The sequence below is a fragment of the Ilyonectria robusta genome (assembly GCF_021365365.1).
Source record: "Ilyonectria robusta strain PMI_751 chromosome Unknown BGZ61scaffold_38, whole genome shotgun sequence".
Classification (NCBI taxonomy): domain Eukaryota; kingdom Fungi; phylum Ascomycota; class Sordariomycetes; order Hypocreales; family Nectriaceae; genus Ilyonectria; species Ilyonectria robusta.
Genome location: NW_025764472.1, coordinates 300,743 through 322,007, shown reverse-complemented (window position 1 = coordinate 322,007; position 21,265 = coordinate 300,743). Strand labels below are relative to the sequence as shown.

The window sequence follows — 21,265 nt, the reverse complement described above, 5'->3', positions numbered from 1 at the left end:
GAGCGCGAAACCGGCGCTGGTGGAACAGTGCAACGACGATCCAAAGTTTTTCGTGAAGCATGACGGGATGCTGGCCCTCAGCGGCTGGTCATTGGTCAGCGGGCTGTGAGCAGAGCCAAACTGGGAAGTCGAAGGTGGGCCCAAGTTGTGGGCGCCAGGCGGACAGTTTCACGGTGGCCCCCAGAAGGAGAAATCGGTTGGTTGCCGAGCACGGGGAGTGAGATCTCAGATGAGTTGGGCCACAGATGCAGGATCCAACGCGTCCAACGATTGGAAGTGGATAGTTGATTGCGCACCCTGTGGGCTTGGCCCGAACGACTACCGAAAATCATGTCTGGGTATTTGTACTCATCCACTCTCAAGAGTCCAGAATGGTCAGAGAGAAAGTCGTCTGCTACATAATCTCTGTGCGCACCACCATCGAAGTCGCCAGACAATTCTCTCCCACCGTGCTCTGTCATCACCACCCCTGCTGTCTACTTGCCATCCCCCGAATCATGTCTTCTATCATGGATTTCTCCGAGACTGCCAGTGCTATTGGCAGCGCCAGCCAGTGCAGCCACCTGGACGATTCTGAACTTACAGTGGCCACCCGTGCGCTGACACCATCGTCTTCGTCAACTCCTAGCATGTCCCGCCCAAGGACATCTCCTGTTTGGGAGTACTGCCGAATAGAAGCAGGCAAGAGTACTCCGGTAGCCTGGGTCGATTCCAACGGAACGAAATGGTGGCATTGCCAACCCTGCTTCGACAAGAAAAGAGAGAAGAAATACAACTACTCAGGTGGATCGTCCACCATCGTCAATCATTTGCGCAAGGAGCACAAGATTCTGGTCTCTGGAAGACAAGAAATCCGGCGGGAAGTCACGCAAAATCGTCTTGGAGACATCACTGCATTCCTGGCGAATGAAACTCTACACTCCGCCAAGAAACGCAAGGCGACGGCAGAGGCAGATGCACTTGACCAAGCCACCCTGCGCGAGCTGTACTGCCGCTACACCGTCGCCTGCAGTCTTCCCTTTGCTCATGTTGAACAGCCTGCCTTTCGCGACTTTATCCGGTACATTTGTCCGGCTGCGGATGACTTCCTCCCGAGGTCTGGCGATACGGTTAAAAACGACTTACAATGGGGCTACGACAACAAAAAGGAGTTTGTGAAGCGAGCTCTGCAAAATGCACTTTCCTCGATCCACATTGTTCCCGACAACTGGACATCGCCAAATTGTTTGGGCGTAATAGGATTCACAGTTCAATTCGTTACTGAAGATCATGGCCTGCAGTCCCTCGTGGTGAGGATAAAGGAGCTGGAAGGACAACACAGCGGCGAGAACATGGCAGAAGCCATCATGGAGTTCATACGAGAATATGGAATCGCATCGAAAGTTGGATACTTCATGATGGATAATGCCACCAACATGAACACCATGATCGACAAAATCTCCGACGACTTGGAACACGAGTTCGATGTTTTCTACGACCCTCTTCCACACCGACTTCGTTGTTTCGGTCACATCATTAATCTGGCCGTGATGGAGTTCCTCATAGGAAAGCGACCACCCACAATAGATTCCTACCGTGGGCCGTCCGACGAGGAGGTTGAGCAATGGAGAAAGCGAGGGGCGATAGGAAAACTTCATAATATCGTGGTCTACATCATGTGGACCCCCCAGCGACTTCAAACGTTTACTGCTCTCAGCGACGGTCTGAGGTTACGGCGCGACAACGACACTCGTTGGAATTCGTGGTACAAAATGGTTGAGTGGGCACTCAGGCCTAAAGTCCGGCAAGCCATCACCATATTTTGTGCGCAAGAGCCGGCCCAGCAAGGGGATGTGCTGACTTCCTCTGACTGGGTAACTTTGGCCGAGACACACAAATTTCTTGAGCCATTTCACGATGCTACAATGGCCAACGAAGGCATGGGAGACTCCATATCTGACGTTCTGCCTACCATGGATTATCTCCTGCATCACATCGAGGCCTCCAAGGAGGCCACCACCCAACCCTACTTGGCTACAATGATGGAGGCGGCCTGGGCCAAACTGGCCGACTACTATGAACTGACGGAAGATTCACCGGTCTATTCAGCAGCAACAGTATTACATCCTTCTCTCAAGTGGGTTTACATGGAAAAGACGTGGGAGGACAGGAATGAGTGGATTGAGAAAGCTAAAGCTCGCGTGGGGGAACTTTGGAGGGAAACGTACAAGTCAACCACCCCCTTCTGCGCTGTTTTTTGACCAAGCTCGGCACAAGGGCCATCTACAGGACGACCAAATGGGTACAAAATGTGGATGAAAGAGCAGAAGGCTACGATTTTCAACATGGATGATGACGAGTACGAAGTGTACTGCCGCGAGCCTGTGCTGATGGTACCGGATCCGTTGAAATGGTGGCTAGAATCGGCCCAGCGAAGGCGATTCCCTAACTTATCCTTGATGGCCATCGACATTCTGTCGATTGCGCCTATGTCTACTGAGACAGAGCGACTCTTCTCCAAAGCCAAACTTACGGTAACTGACCAGCGAGGATCTATGAATATTGAAACTTTGAATCTCTTGGAATGTTTGCGATCCTGGGACAGGAGCGCTCTAATAGTCCCTTCAGAAGTAAGCATTCCGCTTCGGGAGGTGTTCGATTGTCTAATTATCGACTCTAGTGTTGCTATATCGACCCGGCAGCAACGGGTACAATCTCCGATGCTCAGGATTCTGAGGGTGATAAGGAAGGCGGCCGCGGAGACGTTTTGTTGTTGGATTCTGTTGTTGGATCATGTAGGGATGCTGAATGCACTTCATAAAAATAAAAAAAGGCTGTTCTTGTTATTGACTGTAATTAATCTTGACAGACTCTATTGATACGCACCCAACTCTCAATTCGTACGCACCCCCCCACATTCAGCCACATACTAGCCACAATGCCTCCCGATGTCGCCAACCTTGCAATTCGCCGACAATGATATCTCGTGTGCAGTATTTTCCCGACTGTTAACAACAACGAATTAAGCAATGTTGAGAAGATAATCAATTGCCAGCTTGCTGCAGGTGCTCCAGTAGTCCTTATAGGACCGAGTCCTAGATGGTAGACTTTGTAGGACTCAAAAGTCCTAGATCTCTGACCTCTACACTTTGTTCAAAGAGGCTAACTATATAGAGCATTAGAATCCTGTTCAAAGGAGAATAGCAAAAGAACAAGAAGTAGATGGAGTAAAACAGCTTCACCCAGCATCATTGTGTGACCTAACAATAAGCTATCGCCATGGCCGTTCCGATGCCGCCTCCGGCGCTCCCTCCAGGGCTTCCTGAACCCCGTGAAGCGCTACCAGTCGAATCAGCGGATGAATGTAGCGATTCCGATGACTGTGACGATTTCCACGGCCCTGACGACTGGGACGGTCAGCCTTGGGAGGTAGTCTTTCCCTCGGACTCTCCACTTCTGACAACAACCTATGAGTCTTCTGACGGACTCTTTGATGCCCTAAAGGAGTTCTGTATTGAGAATCGGATGGGTCTCATTACGTTACGAAGTCAAAAGGATAAGGCGAAGACAAGAACGATAAAATATGAGCTTGTTTGTGATAAGAGTCGGTACAATCCAAGGGAATCCACTGCCAAAATACGGAATACGACTACAACAAAGTTGGCCGCCAACTGCCCGTTCAAGATTATCGTTCAATCTCTCCAGACCAACAATTACGAATGGTCCATGAGAATTGTCAGTCCTCTTCATCGAGATCACGGCCGATCGAAAAATCTTACCGAGCACTACTATTGGAGAAGGTTAACAGAGGAACAAATGAATCTTCTGGTAGATCTCTGTCTTGACAAGACGATTTCCTGTCGATCCGTTCATAAGCAACTCTGTCAAAAGTGGTCCAAAGATTCCTATTCGCAGAACCGATATTTACAACTGGCGATGGAAAGTCAACCAGACCAAACGTCAGGGCTACGGCCCTGCCAACGACTTTGTACGGACGCTCTCTGAGTCGAAGAAAGTCTGGATATGGGGGCTAGACTGGATTGGGGACGAATTCCGCTTTCGAAATGCCGCTTGGGGATATCACAAAGGTGGCAAAATGTGGCAACAATTCTCGTCATGTCTCCAGATTGATGCTACATATAGTACCAACTGCTATAAAATGCCTTTGGTTACTGTTGTGGCTGTATCCTCAGAGAAGACATCTATGCCTATCTGTTATGGTCTACTCAATAACGAGTAAGTTGCTAGTTTTGAGTGGTTTCTCAAGCAGGTATCTAGATTCCAACGAGCAGGCATCATCAGTCCCCCAGAGGTCGTTATTACAGATAAGGACGATCAATTGCGGAATGCAATCCGGCAAATCTTTCCCAATACGCAACTTCAGCTGTGTGTCTTCCATATCAACAGCAACGTGGTCTTATACATCAAGAAGTGGTGGAAGAAAGCCAACGACTCACTGGACTCTGATCTGGACGATGACCAAGACAATGCAGACGCAGCTGATGTCCAAGAGCTGGAGCGTGGGAATACCAAAGTCAAAGACATGAAGAATGCAAAGCTTGGTCCTCTTCCCAAACGAGTATTAAATACTCGTGCCGGTCTGTACCTCCTCTGGAGATATATGGTATATACTAGATCGGAAGAAGACTTCAATCAAGCTTGGAGGCAAATTCAACAGACCTTCCCACACCAGGAGCGAATTCTTAGATATCTCAAGGATACATACTTGCCCTTGAAGAGAGAATGGGCTTGCTGCTATACTCGCTATTATCGAAACTTCGGATTGATTACTACAGCACCCGCCGAATCAAACCATCATTCTCTAAAGACCTACCACCTATCCCTTCGGTCTGACCTCCCTGATGTTGAAGCAGCAACGGCTAGTCAGACAGACGATAAACGTCAGCTGTATAAAGACAAAATACAGCTGGCAAATACCACTATTCGGAACCAGTTCTCGGGAAGAGAATGGCTTGGCCAGTTGCCCTTAACTGTCACTCGTTGGGCATTAGACCAGCTGGACGAGATCCATAGGCTTATGGAATCAAGCGAGGTCTCCAAGAAGATGTTGCCACCTTGTACAGGCTCTACGAGAACTCAGTATGGCTTGCCTTGTGCTCACAGGCTCTTGGAGTTGGCTTTTCAAGACGAACCACTAAAGAAGGAAGACTTGGATCCATTTTGGCATATCAAACGATCACGAGACATTGACGATCCTCTTCTTCAAATAAAACGTCCTCCAATGGGGATACCTAAGGGTCGACCACGAAATAGCGAACCATTTGGCAACGAACGTGCAATCCCAGAACAACAATTTGCCCCTCAAGGCTCAACACGAAGTGGCGTGCAGAGGTCAGCGCGTCGAAATTACTCCCAGTTCGAACTGGGACCAACTCTTGACGAGGAAGATGCAACTGACTTACATGACCAACAACCTCGGCGAAAACGGCGTAAAGTTGCTGTTTCAGTAACAACTCAAGCTGCTCGTCAACAGGCAAAGAGACAGGAAGATACGAACAAGCCAATTGAGCGGCATATTGCTCTTGAAGTGGAAGAAAACCCGGAAATAACAGAGTCGTCGCCTGCAAAGGAAACGGGAAAAGAAAAGGTTGGGGATAGCATTACTGTTGCAACGGATTAGGAAGTTACCCGGGGAGGAATTTAACAATTAAGGTAGTTCGATACTGCCTTAGCACCAAAGGTAGCTGCAATTAAGTTAGGGCTAGTCTTGTCTTATTTTCCATGGTTGTGGACCGCATTGTTGGAAATGCCGGAGACATAGCTCACGGGGCGATGTCGGAGGCATTGTGGCTGAATGTTGGGGGGGTGCGTACGAATTGAGAGTTGGGTGCGTATCAATAGAGTCTGTCTTGTTAAGAGGTTGTTGCCTAATGCGCCAAGATGCCCGTAGCCACGGCCGATCTCCATGCGGCAAGGCGGTCGGTGATTTATCATCTATTTTTGTGGCCGGTCACAATGATGCATTTATCCCAGCCTCTCGCCCATCATTGATTCGATCGCGAGCCTCGCTCTACATTATGTTATAGCCTAGATGGTCCTTGAGGTGATGATGGTGCCTGCCTTCGCCTTGATCCTACCTGAGACTCGCGCACGACAGCGTCGGTCTTACTTCTCGGCGCCTCGCCGGCCATGTTTCCAACCCCTCCGATAGGCAGCATTACACCAGACCACACTTACACCAGAAGACACAGGGGAGCGGCTTTTGGATTACAATACTGTCAATCACACCCACCATATTGTATCACAGCAAACAAACACGGTATCATAGTCTGGCGGCGTAATTTTCTGATGGCCTAAATCAAGCAAGCGAGAGGGTTGGGGTAAACCTTGACGATTTGCTCTTTGATCAAAGCCCGCATTTGGTCAATCGACTTGCAGACTTGACTTTCTATGCGGATCTGATCGGGTCGCAGCTGGTTGAGGTCTCGTCTGCGTAGACTGCGTCTGTGGTGGTGTCGATGGTGTCTCCCGGTCAACGACTTCTTCTTTAGCCAGCCATCTGCTTGCTAAACCTCGGGCTTCTGAGCCCATGCGCTTCCCCTTCCCGGATGTTAGCGTCTCAAACCAGATTCTGTCGTGCCTCAAAAAGGGACACTCACCAGGTGGAATAACCATGGTAACTCCTATTCCTCAGTGCTTCTCGAACTCTGGCCAACCACACCTGCACATCGGCGTATTCCCAACCCATGACATTGGTCAGCATATAAAGGCCAAAGCCTTCCAAGCCGGTCTCAAGAGCCAGCCTGTTGAATTGGCCAACTTCCTTCCACTTCTTGTCTGCCGGCCACCCGCCTACGGGCGTCTTGATGGTTTTCGTCTGGATGTTACTGAAGCCAGCTTCGTCCATCCACTTGACCCACTTGTCGTCATCAATCACCTCGAAAGTCTGTCCCGTCTTCTCGCTGATGCTGGCGAATGCCTCTCTCCACTCCGTCCAGACGCTGTCCGCCGGCAGGGACCCGTCATCTGACTGCACAAGTGTGCTGCAGTCTAGATGCTCCAGCCAGCCGCCCGGCTTGAGGCACCGGAAGCACTCTTTGTATAGCGTAGTCCAATCCTTGAAGCACCCCAGCAGGTAGCGGATGTGGATGTAGTCGAAAGTGTTGTCCGGGAAGGTCCACTCCTGTGAGGCATCGTCGAGTTCGAACTTGCAGTTCGGCGGCACCCAGCTTGGCTGGGTTGGCGAGAGGTCGATACCTGTCACCTCGGCCTCGGGGAACTCGTCTGCGAAGTCGCTGGCGCAAGAGTTAGTGCTGCGTGTAGAAAGAGCAAATATGGTTGGCTCACATGGCCCAGATGCCTGTTCCTGTGCCAATATCGAGAACCGATTGCGGGTTCTTCAGCGGTGCGAGGAAGAGTTCGTTGTCAAGAGCTAGATTCAGCATATGATGGCTTGCTAAGTGTTACTCTGCGGTTGTCCTTGGGAAATGCTTTTGAGTGGCTGTGATACCTACTTTATGTCGAGCCCTTCGTTCTGCTGTTCATCATTGGGTCCCCTGGCGGCCGCTTGTCAGTCACCCTTGGATAATCACGAGTTCACTACTCAGGGTAAGCGACGGCGTCAATACCAGTACTCAGCGGCCTTGAAGTTATGGTATGTCCTTCCATGCAGCTTGCGATACTCGAGAATCGTTGCACTTATCGAAGCTGTGGAGAGGGGCCTATTGAGGATTAGTCTAATCCTCCAGGTTCCAAACAGATGGCTTCGGCAGAGAGCGCACCTATCATCACCAAGAGTGGAGTCGTTATCTCCGTCCTGGAAACCTGGATCCTGTAGCGAGATTCAGACTTCAGCTCAGAGCGGTGTTTACGCTAGGATTCGGATCTCCTTACGACAGTAATCTGGTCGGCGGGCTCAATGACTGGCTCAGCGACTGGCTCAGCGACTGGCTCAGAGGCGGTACTGGGAGCCGGTGCAGAGGTCGGTTGCTCATTGGATTCGGCCATGGCAAAGGATTAGACTTGGAGCGGTCTCGTTTTAGTGTCGAATCCAAGAGGACTAATCTGTAGAGAGAGTCAATTCCTGGGAGATGCGGGGTTAAATGTAGGCCTTGAAAACTCCTTGCCCCCACTATCTCTGTCTCCAGGCCCCCAAGCAACCCACTGTACCGCCGGACTAGCCATTACCCCACCAATCACCCCAACATCTAGCGAGATGAAGTGCGGGCTGTGGCGATCAGTGGCTAGTGGCCTATGGCTGGTGGCGCGCCTGACTCATCAAGACCGTGCTTTCGGGAGCCCATAGGCTCGCGGTACCCGCGAATTTAAAATTCCTGATGCGAGCAATCTAATTGGCTTTTTACGCCCCACAATTGACTAAGCGTCGAAACCTCGAACTACATGTACGGAGAGTACAACGGCACTAACTACTTCAACAGCCTTTGGCCAACATCTGTCGGAAAGCTAGCGTGGCACTCATATGACCTTTTCGTTGATCACTGTGTATTATCTGTATTCTCGACTGAGCTATCTCGGCGTTGGTCAGGGGTTATTGTCGGAAAGCTAGCGTGGCACTCATATGACTTTTGCCGTTGATCACTGTGTATTGTCCCTGTTCTTGACTAGGCTATCTCTGCGTTGGTCAGGGGCGAGCCCTCGGCCGGACCCTGGGTGGTCACCACGTGACCACCCGATCAGATGCTCTGTACATGATCCAATCTAACAGAGACTGCCTAAGCAAAGCTAAAGTCTTCAATAGCAAGGCTGAAGAAGCACAGGTAGTTAATTTATTCCTACTCAGTTATGGCCTCAGCAATAGGACAGCATCACAGTCGACATATGGGGACAGAAGCGCGCTTGGGCCGAGATAGTTTCCCTGGTGTAATTGTTGAAATGAGCATGTTATGTTGATTGAAGGAGAAAAAGACTAGCGCTAACCAGCGGAAGCTATTGACAAGAAGACATCCACCAATGGATCGGAATAGCCATTGATCCGTTAAACCACGGATCTCAACAGTAATAATACCCCTGAGGCGATGAGAACGCTAGAGGGAACAAGACAGGTGCTTCGAAGATGTCCTCGGCGAGCCGAAACCCTTCCTCTAGCTAAACCGTCGACGTGAGTGCGACGTGGGGGAATCTAGCAGCGCCGGTACAAGTCCCAAGCCTTCCCCTCGAGAGTGATAATGGTATGGTTAGCATAACGCACATGTAGGAAAAACTCTCTGCCGAAACCTGTCTGATACTGGCACACTGCTTCGGGGTTGCATGGTTCACTTTAGGGTTCGGTCCGGGGCGGTGCCGGCGTTGCGGCAGCCGGCCAGACAGATTTCTACCCGTTTGGTAAAAAGACCAACAGACTTCGACTCCTCGGGGCAAGACTCCCGATATGTAGAACTCCGTTTACTGCGTCGGAGAACCCTGCGCGACACAGCCGTCGTCACACTTCCCTCGGCCCCTTTGGCTGCACATGATCCGGCAATACTTCCCCGCTACGCCCAGTCTTCGTGCCATCAACCAGGTTTGTACTAGTCACTGCGTTGCGCCCGCATAAGCGCGTTCCTGACCCGTATTGCTGTCAAACTCACGCACGGAGCTCACCACGTAACTTACCCGTTTTCCCGACTTGACTCTCCAAACCATTCTGGAAATTGTACCACGATTGTCTATGTATCAAATGCCTTGAAAAGACTCAGGCCCTACAAGGAACCGTCAGCTTGCCAGAATGACTCGGAATCATTGCCTGTGGTGCACCCGTTTAACTATGATGGAGGCGCAGTTCACCACCACCCCTTTGATTTGGCGATGCAATACTACCAACTTTACCTAGATATTCATAGACTTCCATGTCATGCTTGCTTTTGCGAGAGGGTCCCAGAGTTGTTGCTCTTACCTTGACGCGAGTCAGCTCTGGCGGGGCAATGTCCATTCTCGGAGACGGAAAGAAAGCATAAATCGGGCGCCCCGGCCTAGCCACCTTCCTACTACAGATTACATCTACGACCCTGGCTATTTAGATACAGTACCGGCATTCCAATGCCATGGGCCCCACAAGCCGCCGGCTTCTTGCCGGGGGACCTTGTGATAAACTGGCCAAATACACAGGCTTCCCGGTATATCGTGTTGATGTCACTCCAGCTTGCCCTGTTCTTGTACAGGGGTAAGTGCAGCAGTGCAGTACATAGTACTGTAGGCGACCCCTAGCCGGTAGAGTAAGGGTGCTGGGATGTTGGAGGAAAAGAGGGAGGGAAGGACTCTTATCTGTCAAGGTCTGGACGCTTCGACCAAACTATGACTCTCTCCGCGTAGAGCAGGCAACGCCACGACATGTACCTGATATCGCAATAATCAGGAGTGCTCCTCCAGCCGTCTAGAGTCTGCGAAAATATCTTACGGCATCTCCCTCAACATAATCCACTCTCGCTCTGGTCCCGTCATCTCACCCCATTCTATCTTTATCTTGTTCAACGCTCAACTTGACCTTCCCCAGGTCCATCGTGGTTGCCGATCACACCACACTGCCTACGCCTCCAGCGAGGTGACTTCATTACCCATCAGTGTTGCGATCTGTTGGCTGCAGCCATGAAGCATGACTACTCCAAAGGCCAGATGGTCGGCCTGGCCATTGCATTCATGATCCTTCCCATTTTCTTTTACGCGCTGCGTATCTGGGCAAAGTTGCTTGTCAAGCGTTTCACATTGGACGATTACGTGGCGGGAGCGGCACTTGTAGGTGGCTGGCGACTTCAGACGTTGTGAACATCTGATTCCCGTGCTGACCGCGACATCACAAGCTTGTATCGAATACTTGTTGCGCCTTGCAGCTAGCTAGTAAGTTTTGACTCTTCTGCCCTCTGTTGCTTCAATTAGAGCGCCACCTCTGCCTGGAAGGCATGGTACTAGCCGTGTGAACAGCTGCATTCCATGGACACCTCGGACAGCACCAGCCGCTGAATGCCGACGGATCTCCAATCATGGACGATCCCGGATTGATCTTCTTTGAACAGGCGAGTTCAACCTCCCCTCCCCTCCCCATCTTGTTTGTTCTTGGCCACAGAAGCTGTATACGAAGAGGAGGGCTAACCATGTGCTCGCCGAATAGACCAAGTTCGCACTCAACATGATATCGGTTCTCGGCTTGGGTCTTATTAAAACGTCCATCCTTGTGCTGTACCTGTCCCTCTTCCCGAATCGCAAGTTCCGCTGGTGCGTGTACGGCGCGCTCGTCTACGTGATCTGCTGGACCATTAGCTACTTCTTCTCCCACCTCTTCACCTGCTTCCCCATCACCGTCTTCATCGAGCCCTACTACCACAACTCGTGCGTTGACACGGTCCCCATGTTCCTCTCGCTACTCTACACCGATGTCATTGCCGATTTCGCCATCCTCGTCCTGCCCATTCCCATGGTCATGGGGTTGCAGATGCGGATGCAGAAGAAGATGGCCGTCTTGGTAATGCTGGGTCTGGGTGCTGCGTAAGTTCCCTGCGGATATGTATGTGTGTAATGGAGCATCACCGGCTAATGGGAGACGAAGGGTATGCGCTGTAAGTGTCACTCGTGTCGTCGCAACGTACTCGATCGCGGCCGAGTATATCAACCACCCCAACGATGTCATCTGTAAGATCTCCCCCACCTTGCCAATCCTCGCCATGCTCGCTTGCTGACATGGAGCGCTAGACTACACTGCGCCTGTGTTCTTCTGGACGAACATTGAGCTATCTTTGGCCGTCGTGTGCGCCTGCCTGCCTACCCTACGGCCTATTTGGAAGTACTTGTTCCCCAAGCCGGTGACTACAGGGACCGACTCCTACGAGTACAGATATGGCTCTGGAAGGCGGACTGGCGGTCACAAGGCCACTGCCAACACTCTGCCGTACGAGGAGCTGGACGAGATGGAACTCCACGATGCCAGAGAAACAGGGTCGGGAGCGCTTGCTAGGAGAGACATTGTCAAACAGACGACGATACAGCAGACGATCGAGAGTTCCGACAGCTCCAGCACTACCAACCTGCGGCCAGCCGAATTTTCCGCATGGCCCCTGGGAAGGAAGCGAGACGTCTAGAGCGTGGAAGAACTGAAGGTAGTGGAGGCAGCGACGGCGGCGGGGTTCTTGTTGTGCAGCACGAAGAAGCGCAGAGTCACGCCAGTATTCGGTATTTATGTCTTAAGTGATGCTTCAAAATGCTTCCATTTTTGTGTCTACGTCCGAGCGAGGCGAGCAAGGAAAGGAAACTGGGACTAGTGCACCTGTCTCTGGAGATTACTAGACCGAAGAGTCTGTAAGCAGCGCAAGCACTGGCGAGCCGTCGGGAACATGGCTGGATTTTCTTCTTCATCTTACAAAGTTGGAGCCGAGGACATAATCATTGTGGCGCCCCGGGTCTGGTCTTGATAGTTACCGTTACCGTATCCTTGGTCACCGTTTTCAAGCGACCCCAGGCCCTGGTAACCAGGGAGCTGGGCTGGAGAAGAGACGCGGGGAAGACAAATGCAGATAGCAACGCCGGTTGCTTCAGTCGTTTGGTGCGCCTGGCAGCGAGATGCAAACTAACGTAGGACTCTGCATTAGTGTCTACAGGGGCGTAAGATGGCATGCAGGGGCCGGAAGATGGCACGGCATGCATGAGCAACCCGACAGTTGGTCGGACATGTTTGAATAGTCCCTTGATCATGTCCGGGCCGATCCTTATTAAGAATCCAGTGGCGTCCTGTCAAGCCCAAGGTGCATTCCTCGGCCTTCCTCGTCCCCGACTTCGCCCCTGACGTCCTCATCCGTCCACCACTGCAACCAACCCAACCCCTTTCGCCCTTGAAAGAGATGCAGTCAATGGGTGCCTTCACCATGCGGAACCTCGTGGTTGGCCTGCAGCTTCTCAGCGTGGCAGCGGCGGCAGCGATCGACATCAGCGCCCGCTCGGTGGCCGCGGACCTGAAGAGCCTCGTTTCGTCTTCTGGCGTCGGCGTGGTCGCGCGGGAGCGGTGGAGCGAGTTCGACGCGCCGCAGCCGGCCGTCGTGGTCAACGCGACGTGCGAAAGCGACCTCAAGGCCGTGGTCAAATACTGCGCCAAGAACAAAGTGCCCATCCTCGCCCAGAATGGCGGCAACGGCTGGGCGGCCGGCCAGTGGGACCTCGGCACCGGCGTGATGCTCAACCTGGCCGGCCTGAACCAGGTCGTCGTGAGCACCGACAAGAAGACGGCCCTCGTCGGCGGCGGCGCCCTCGTCGGAGATGTCATCGCCGCCGCCGACGCCGCGGGTGTGCTCGTGCAGACGGGCAACTGCAACTGCGTCGGCGCTCTTGGGGCAGCTCTCGGCGGCGGCTACGGCAACATCATGGGCGAGCGCGGCTTCTTCGTCGACAACATCCTGTCCATGCGCGTCATCACGCCCGCCGGCGAGGCCGTCACCGTGACCCCGAGTTCCGACCCGGATCTGTTCTGGGCCCTCCGCGGCGCCGGCCCCAACTTCGGCGTCGTGACGTACGCAACCGTCAACGCCTTCGCCACAGCCGACCGCACGTCTTGGATCATGTCCATGACCTTCGCCCCCTCGCAGATTGCCCAGGTCGCCCAGGCCATCCAGGACCTGCCTCTGCTGCCCCAGCAGGTCGTCTACCTCGTGCTCACCAACTCTGGCGACGCCGAGAATACGCCCATGGTCCTCGTCACCGGCTTCCTCCGCGGCGGCACTGAGGCGTCCGGCCGCAAGGCCTACGCACCGCTGTACGCCCTCGACCCGCTCACCAACTCCAGCGCCGTAACGCCCTACACGAGCTGGAACGCGGCCAACGACCCCTTCTGTGGCCGTGGCGGCCGCAAGCCGGCCCTGAGCACCACCATCAACAACATGAAGGCGTCGACCTGGTCCAGCATCTGGTCCCTGTACACCGACTTCCAGAAGCTCCCCGGCGCCGAGAACTCGGCCATCCTGATCGAGCGCTACAACCTCACCAAGGCCCAGTCCGTCGGGCGTGGCAAGGCCGCCCTGCACGACGAGCTGCGCTTCGACGCCTTCGCTCAGGCCATCGTGATCCCGTGGTATGAGGACACATCCCTCGACACTGCGGCCCTGACCTTCGGCTCAAAGGTCCGGGACATCTGGAGCTTCTCCGCCAGCCCGACCGTCAACCCTACGTGAGTCATTTCTGATGATGATGGATGAATCTCCCCCAAGGATGAAAAGCTGACAAGTCAATCAATGCAGTTACATCAACTTCGCCCACGGCGACGAAAGCCTTAGCGCCATTTACGGCTCCAGCCTCGGCCGTCTCAGGACGCTCAAGAAGAAATACGACCCTACCAATGTGTTTGGACAGTGGTTCAGCCTTGCATAGGCTCATACTTGACTGGCACCATTATTTTGGCACTTTCCCTGCCACGAGTCGAAGCATTAATTCATTCTCAACCTCTATAGCATCTGGTGTTGAAGTGCATTCTTCATGTATCTTCTGTCCAACTACCTTGGCGAATGTAACTGCACTTAATAGACGCTAGTAATTTTATTTACTTTAACTCTTCTTGCACATGGATCTGGGTGTCTCCAATACTGCCACTCGATCTCGGAGCGACTGTATTATTCCATGTTCGCAGCTCAGCAACGATCGGTGCTTTCTTCACCCAAGGCTCGAACCAACTACACTGCATATCCACGTGGACCACATATAAGTGGCCCATCTCTATTACATCCACTTTGCCGCGCTCAGCTTACGTAATGATCCACTACACACACACACACACACAATTTATTACGCCCGGTGGCTTATAACCAATAGGGCACTAGTTGCTATTGTACATTTCCGTTTCCCAAGCTTTGTCATAATCTCGTAAAAACCCATACAGCGTCCAATTTCTGCTTTTGCTTCTTCCTTTTCAATCTTTCCGCGGGTCTCGTGGGGTATATATTATTAGCAAGCAAACTTGAAGGCTATTCTCCAAGTGTTCAGAGTCCTATCTACGGCGGCTGAATCGGTGCCTGCTGTCCATGGCACGAGGTTTTTGATGGAGGGGTGTAAGGTAGGTTAGTAAGAAAGTAAGTAGGGGATTTTGCCATCTGGTTTTACCGTTGTGTATTGTCAAGTCGACCTGTGGCTATTGCAAATCGTATTGTTGCGTGGACTGCTTGCATATTTGGCATCCATTTTGCGTCGTCTGCTGGTGCCTTTCCTCCCAGGAAAAATGAGAGATTTCCTCTTTGTGTCTCGGTGCACTGCAACATTTGAGCCCGCTGTGCTATCCATTTTCTGCATCGGAAAAGGAAATGCTCGACCGTCTCTGTCGCTTGTCCACATGCGCATTGTGCTGATGCTACTGCTGTAATCCGGAAGAGATATCCATTCAATCTGGCCATACCTGTCCTGAGCTGTGCCAGTACGCTGGCCTCTCTCCATGACAAGCCGTCGTATAGTTGTCGAGTGTGCTTACCTGGTAACGCAGCATCGACTCTCTTTGAAAACCTTCCGACGTTGTCTGGCAGGCGTTGGTTAGTGCCCTGGTTCCTTAGAGCCAAGTTAAGGGTTGTTGATCTCATTCTAGGAAACTTCAGGGCCGGGATAGCACCATCTCGGGTTGCATCTCGCGCCTCTTCTTTAGCAGTCTTCAAGAGTTTATGTTCAGCACTGATGGGTATCCATATGGCGGTTACCACATTTCCGTTACACTTTAATGCTTCAATGGAGTCGTATATACATCCAACATACTCTTGACCAGATTGCTGGCGAGGATTTCGCAGCGTAAGCACAGCAGCTTTGTTGCTCGTTAACAGTGCTACGCTTCGGTACCTGAGGTCAGGTAAGTGCCTGACTGCATATGCCATCGCCGCCAATTCCCCAGAAAACGGATTTTGTTCTGTTCTCACGCCAAGCGTGAAGGAAAATCGCTCACGCCTCGGTCCTCCTCGCACCGATATAGGGATCTCGATGATCCCACCGACGCCTACTACTCCGTTCCGTGCTGAACAGCTCACTGCGATGCGTACTGCCCAGCCCAGATCTGCTTGTGTCGTCTCTGTCTTGTCGGCAACGATGGTTTGTAACCGTTCTGCCCAAGGTGCCAATGTGAACGGGTTGACCGTTTCTAGTTCCTCCACTGGTATCTCATTGAGTGCCACTGCCATGTCGTAAAATGGCGAGCGGTGATATCTTCTGAACTTTCGGATGCGGGATGTAGCGTTACGAAGTGGGTTGGTTGTTGGCAGGGTGTGGAGGTTGTTGGAAGAACTGAGGATTCCCCCTCAACTTCAGGATTAAAGTTAAGGTTTGAAGTCCTAAAACTTAGATCGTAGGACTTGATCGTAGGACTTTCTAGGACTCAAGTCCTAGAAGGGACCACTCGAAGATATAAGGTCTTAAAGGTCCTTCGATTACAAGAAGAACAATCACAATAAGAACTACTTTCTCATTAAGTGCACTCAGCATTCCTGCGCAATCCAACAACACCCCCCCAAGAAATATACCGATGGAGAGTAGACAGTGGTTACTGCTATAGTGTCGGGCGCCTCTACATTTGAATTTATTCCTCCCTTTCACCCTACTGTCCTGTACCTAGCTATAACTCTCGATCTTGTAAGGCGACTCTTATAAGGTGACTCCCCTGCTCAGTCACTTTCTTCGTCCCGAGATACACACGCTCCCCTGTGTGTCTCCAGTCTGCCTTCTGGTGTTCTTTGCCACAGTATGCCACAGCTTTACACTGCCCGCACTTCCTGATCCCTTCCATCTTTCCGCACACCGCGCAAACTATAGCTCCCACCCAAGCCTCAGCCCCTGCCCCAACTTCAAACATCTCCTCCTGGATGGCTTGTTGCGTCTGGCTTTCGCATTCGCCTTTCCCACACACACCGCTGACAAGAACCCCAACGTAGGGATCACCCTCTTTGTGAAGAAAGAAAATTAGAGTCTGCAAAACGGTTGCGATGGGTGATCTGCAAATTCCGCAAAACGGATTGGACGCTGCGCAACAAGCCGGTTTGTGTTCTTTCAAAAAAGGCAGCACTGTATATTGAAAACAATAGGCGTATGAATCATCTTGCCGGGCATAGGATAGAGACCTGATGAGACTCTTTGAAATCTCGTGAGTAAAATTCAGACCTTCAGGGATATTATTGCAGGAAAATTGGAACCGAACCGGGCACATCGCTATGTTCACAATAAGGGAGAGGACTATAGATGCTGTATCTTCCTTGCAATTAAATAAATTAACTATAATGCTTCTAATCGTAAGCTTTTGGGAGAGTGAGTGCCAGTGATATAACTCCGCCCGGGTTGCTATTAAGGTTTCCATGAGGTTTTATAGAGAGCCGGAGATATATTTCATGATCTCGATATGCCAATCACACCCCACCTACTCCGTACAGTCGAGCCTGCAACGACGCCACAATAGCCGAGCTGCCGATCTTGCTTCAACTATCCGTAAATTCATATCAGCTCAAAATAATTAAATTTGTTCAAGGTACGTCGACCGATTTTCGTCTCTAACTTCGTTCCTCAAGGCTCTTCTGGGCAGACCGCCTGCGGTTTGCGTCTCCTGTGCTAAGAAAAGCTTGTCTGCTCACGGGAGATCAGGTGGATAATCACGTGATTATGGCGTGGTTACCCGGCGACCAGTGACGTAACCCAAACAAACCAAAATCTTCCGCAACTTCAAATCATCAATCGATCATCAAACCATCGACGGACAGAAAAACGCGGCCCCATGGCAAGTCAACAATCAGTATCATCGGCATCTGAAAGGTCAGCCATGAGCCAATCAACAACGATACTAGTAGTCAGCCCGCCGCTGTCCCTCAAGCCTCCTTGCCAACCCTTCAGCAACAGCGCGCCGACCGTGCCTCTCGTCTTCTTCCTCCACCCCGGCTACAAGGATAACCACAATATCCTCCTTACACTTCCCGCTTTCGACTCTGGCGGTATTCATCACGCAACCGCGCACATCTCCTGCGCCATCCTCGCCAATGGCCGTTGGGATGGCTTCCTTTCGTTGAGCCGAGACGGCCCCAGATTATCCGCCCACCCTGATGATGTGCTTCCACACGGACGGTATTATTTCTGTATAGAGGGCGAGGAGCAATACCCAGTCGTACCCACTTTCGATGAATTTCTCTGTCCTGCCTCTCTCCCGCCGTCGTACTCCTCCGCCCCGATCCTCCCAACCTCGGCCGACGACGCTATTCGCCGCGATGTGACATGCCGAATCACCGCGTCGGCTCTCCCCAACGAGACAGCGCATATCATACCCGCTGCGCAGAGCGACTGGTGGCAACAGAACTGCATGTTCTTGTACACGGCCAACCCAGGGCGAGGCCAAGATACCCGATGCGCCGACAATACAATCTTGTTGCGTCGTGACCTGCACAAGATGTGGGACGATCACAGGTTTGCCATTGTGCCCAAAGCAGGGAAGTGGGTAGTCCACGCGCTGTGGAACTTCGCCTCCGTCGAAATACAGGAGCGGTATCACAATCTGGAGTTGCAGCCCTTGGCCGGTGTCTCGCCATACTTTTTTCTGTGTCGTTTTGCGATGGCTGTGTTTTCCAAGAGTCCGTTTCTAGGTCAAAGGGTGCCGAGGAAGCTGGTTATTGTGGATAACGAGGGCTCCGCCGGCTCGCAAGTTCGCAACATGGCCGCGGATGAGTATCAACGAAGATTCTTCAAGACAGGCAACAGGACCGATAGTGGAAGTCGGAGTCCTACGAAGAGGCAAAGGTCTGTGCAAGAAGAGATGGTTGATGACGGGTACACGACTGAGGAGTCAGAGGATACTTCTGGAACCGGCTGTCAGCAGGAGGAGGAGGAAGAAGAAGAAAGGGGTAGACCTCGGAAACGGAAATTTTCTCCTGAACTTGATGATGCCGTCCTCGATGAGTATCTGAATGGTGGGGATGCAGTCGTCCTAGATACCCATGGGCGCCAGAGTCTACATCGGAAGCGGCAACGATCTTTGGCTAGCCTTGCTCGATTGCGGACGCCTCCGAAGTCGACAAGTCCGGTTGGATAAGAGACAACCAATAATTCTTTCGATTGGCCAATATGACTAACATTGTGAAAATCTGACATGGTTGTGTAGACTTTTTTTCTTGGAATTGTTGCTGTCTAGCGGCTTTGAGCGCGGATATCTAGTTTCAATCGAGTCGAGCATGTTTCCTCGGTTCTTGGTCGTCATGCCAACTGGAAGCTCTTCTCTGTGTTTCGTCGACAACTTGGGTGGTCAACCAGAATCCCGACTCTTCCACGATCCCCTTCGAGTCCTCCTGAGCCGTGCTCAAGTTCGAACTATGCCAACTATTTTGGCATGATCGAGGGAGCTGATGTTCTGTTGCCATTCAGTCCTCTTTACTCGGGTACTCTTGCTTCTCCTTGACCGTAGCAAGCTCATGGAAGTGTCTCGGTGGGGTGCTTCATTCAATTACAACTGTTCGTCTCGAGTAGTGTGGCGGGCGGTCTGGGACTTTGGGGCTAGCTGGTCGCTAGCAGAGATATAATGGGGGATAAGTAGGGGAGGAAGCTGCTCGCAGAGGGCAGAATCATCACCTTCTTTGGACAGAGAATCTTTTCCTTGAGTCAGAGAGACAGCAAGTCTGACAAGCTTATTGTCTCTGAGAATGAAGAACTTTTGCCTTGATTTTTGAGAGATTTTATGAGAGATTTTCGTCTGCCACCACGATCCTTGTCCAACCTCAGTCTTCCACCACGCCAATTGCCGGTCTGCCGCAGACCTCATCGATGCCTTGCCACCATTCTTTTCTGCGGCCGACCCGATACAGCATCTACTTAGATGCTTTCCTTCTAGGAGACATAAGTCACAGATCAATCCGACCACATACGCGTAGTCTGGTGCGGCTTCGGGCTGACCAAGCAAGACGCCTGTGCGACGCTTTTCTGTGCACCCCCTGTAGGAACGGCAGATGATTTGGGTGTTGGTTATTGACCTTTTCCCCCGCTAAAGTAGATGCATTCTGGTAGCCAATGACGGGTCCCACACGGTGATCCATTGTAAAAAATGACAGTCACTGCAGGGCTGATGGCAAGAGTTATACGGGTCGTATCTTTCATAGCCCATCAACCACTTTTTGGATCTAGAGACGTGGTTCTAGACGAAGCACTTTAAGGCCTCTTTCGTCGTAGTACGGCCTCTCGTTTCATCTTTCGCATAACATCTTCCTGACTAGCCTTAGTCTAGAAGCAATGGTCGACTACGTTTACTCGGGTCTTCGAGAAGCCGCTGGAAGAATAAGTCCTCACGCGTTAAGATCTCTAGACTACATCTCTAAATTAACCGGTTTGTCTACAAGAGAGACTAATCGATCGACTTCAAGAGGGTTGTGTCGTCTGACCGAAAAAGCGAAGTGCCATAAGGTTGCAGGGAACGAGGAAGTGTGCACGGACAAAAAGCATGTATTTTACTAAAATACAAGCAACCCTTGGTACAGTAGGGTCTTGAGTAGTCGAGATAAGCCCTTCCTTATGTTGGTCGGGATCTTATGCTTGTCCCGCAGGTGAGATATAACGCAAGATTAACCAGTGCTGAGTGCATATTTACACTCTGGCTAGGTACAGATGAGAAGGTTGATTTTAGGGTCAATCCATAACCCAAGATGGGTGAGGGCTTCTGGTGTAGTTGGCATTGTAGATAATGAAGGTAAGATCAGACCAGAATAAGACAAGTTGGCGGCTCGCTATGCTATATCCCCCCCCCCTTTTTTTTTTTTTTTTCTTAATACAAGCACGGCTGCTACTACTACTACTCATTCATAACAACTGATAGTATTGTGTGATAGATGGGGTAGTAGTGGTATGATTCCATTCGGTATAAGTTCGGTTGTTGTTAGGTGAACTTGCTTTTTATTTGGTGGTGCACGGACGAAAATGTGATTTCCTGTACAGAAAGCAGAATGTCGACAGAAAACGGCGCATCCTTTGTACAGTAGTAGTAGTACAGTAGGTTGAGCAGCAAGCGATGAGACGACGATCCGTGGGGCTTGGGGCGTCAGGTACCAAATGTACTGAAATGTGAACCAGATTGTGTCAAGGCCCTATAGGGACTTCCCTCCGGGCGAAATAAAATCCATCCATCCATCCATACTTACCCTGTGATCGGAAGCGGGGTGCGTAGAACCCGGTTGCCGAAGCGAAAAAGCTCGGGAGAAGAAAATGTTATTACTCAGATATGCCTTGCCGAGATCTATGATCGCATAATCTTGAGTCAGCCAAGTAGCTGGTAGATCACTTCATTTTCGGCCAAGTTAGGTATGGTTCGATTGGTTTTGACCTGCACAACTCACCGGCTGCCGTGTCGAGAAGGAGATGAAGTTCCCAACGAGCGGAAACA

General features: G+C 51.5%; 6 protein-coding genes across 6 annotated transcripts; 4 read left to right on the top strand and 2 right to left on the bottom strand.

Annotated features, from left to right (window-relative positions):
- Positions 1-4,549: 4,549 nt before the first annotated feature.
- Positions 4,550-5,075, top strand: BGZ61DRAFT_464729 (uncharacterized protein; the record flags this gene model as incomplete). Its single annotated transcript, XM_046247505.1, has 1 exon — positions 4,550-5,075. A coding segment is annotated over exon 1 (471 nt), but the record flags the coding sequence as incomplete, so codon positions are not given.
- A 1,431-nt stretch (positions 5,076-6,506) lies between these two features.
- Positions 6,507-7,947, bottom strand: BGZ61DRAFT_539973 (S-adenosyl-L-methionine-dependent methyltransferase; the record flags this gene model as incomplete). The annotated part of the gene is made up of 7 exons (XM_046254851.1): positions 6,507-6,540; positions 6,600-7,235; positions 7,288-7,392; positions 7,455-7,496; positions 7,569-7,661; positions 7,722-7,771; positions 7,834-7,947. The coding sequence occupies 7 exons, from the start codon at positions 7,945-7,947 to the stop codon at positions 6,507-6,509; spliced, it is 1,074 nt and encodes a 357-aa protein (XP_046096055.1).
- Positions 7,948-10,402: 2,455 nt separating this feature from the next.
- BGZ61DRAFT_464724 (uncharacterized protein) lies at positions 10,403-12,206 on the top strand. Its single transcript, XM_046247504.1, has 7 exons — positions 10,403-10,668; positions 10,734-10,768; positions 10,803-10,804; positions 10,855-10,946; positions 11,042-11,415; positions 11,477-11,559; positions 11,620-12,206. Exons 1-7 carry the CDS (start codon positions 10,522-10,524, stop codon positions 12,003-12,005), a joined length of 1,119 nt encoding a protein of 372 aa, XP_046096054.1. The 5' UTR covers positions 10,403-10,521; the 3' UTR covers positions 12,006-12,206.
- A 564-nt stretch (positions 12,207-12,770) lies between these two features.
- On the top strand, positions 12,771-14,277 carry BGZ61DRAFT_369592 (FAD binding domain-containing protein; the record flags this gene model as incomplete). Its single annotated transcript, XM_046241962.1, has 2 exons — positions 12,771-14,077; positions 14,148-14,277. The coding sequence occupies 2 exons, from the start codon at positions 12,771-12,773 to the stop codon at positions 14,275-14,277; spliced, it is 1,437 nt and encodes a 478-aa protein (XP_046096053.1).
- A 2,434-nt stretch (positions 14,278-16,711) lies between these two features.
- On the bottom strand, positions 16,712-17,137 carry BGZ61DRAFT_403417 (uncharacterized protein; the record flags this gene model as incomplete). The annotated part of the gene is made up of 1 exon (XM_046243103.1): positions 16,712-17,137. A coding segment is annotated over exon 1 (363 nt), but the record flags the coding sequence as incomplete, so codon positions are not given.
- Positions 17,138-17,479: 342 nt separating this feature from the next.
- Positions 17,480-19,325, top strand: BGZ61DRAFT_464716 (uncharacterized protein). Its single transcript, XM_046247503.1, has one exon. It carries the CDS (start codon positions 17,633-17,635, stop codon positions 18,932-18,934), a length of 1,302 nt encoding a protein of 433 aa, XP_046096051.1. The 5' UTR covers positions 17,480-17,632; the 3' UTR covers positions 18,935-19,325.
- Positions 19,326-21,265: the final 1,940 nt, after the last annotated feature.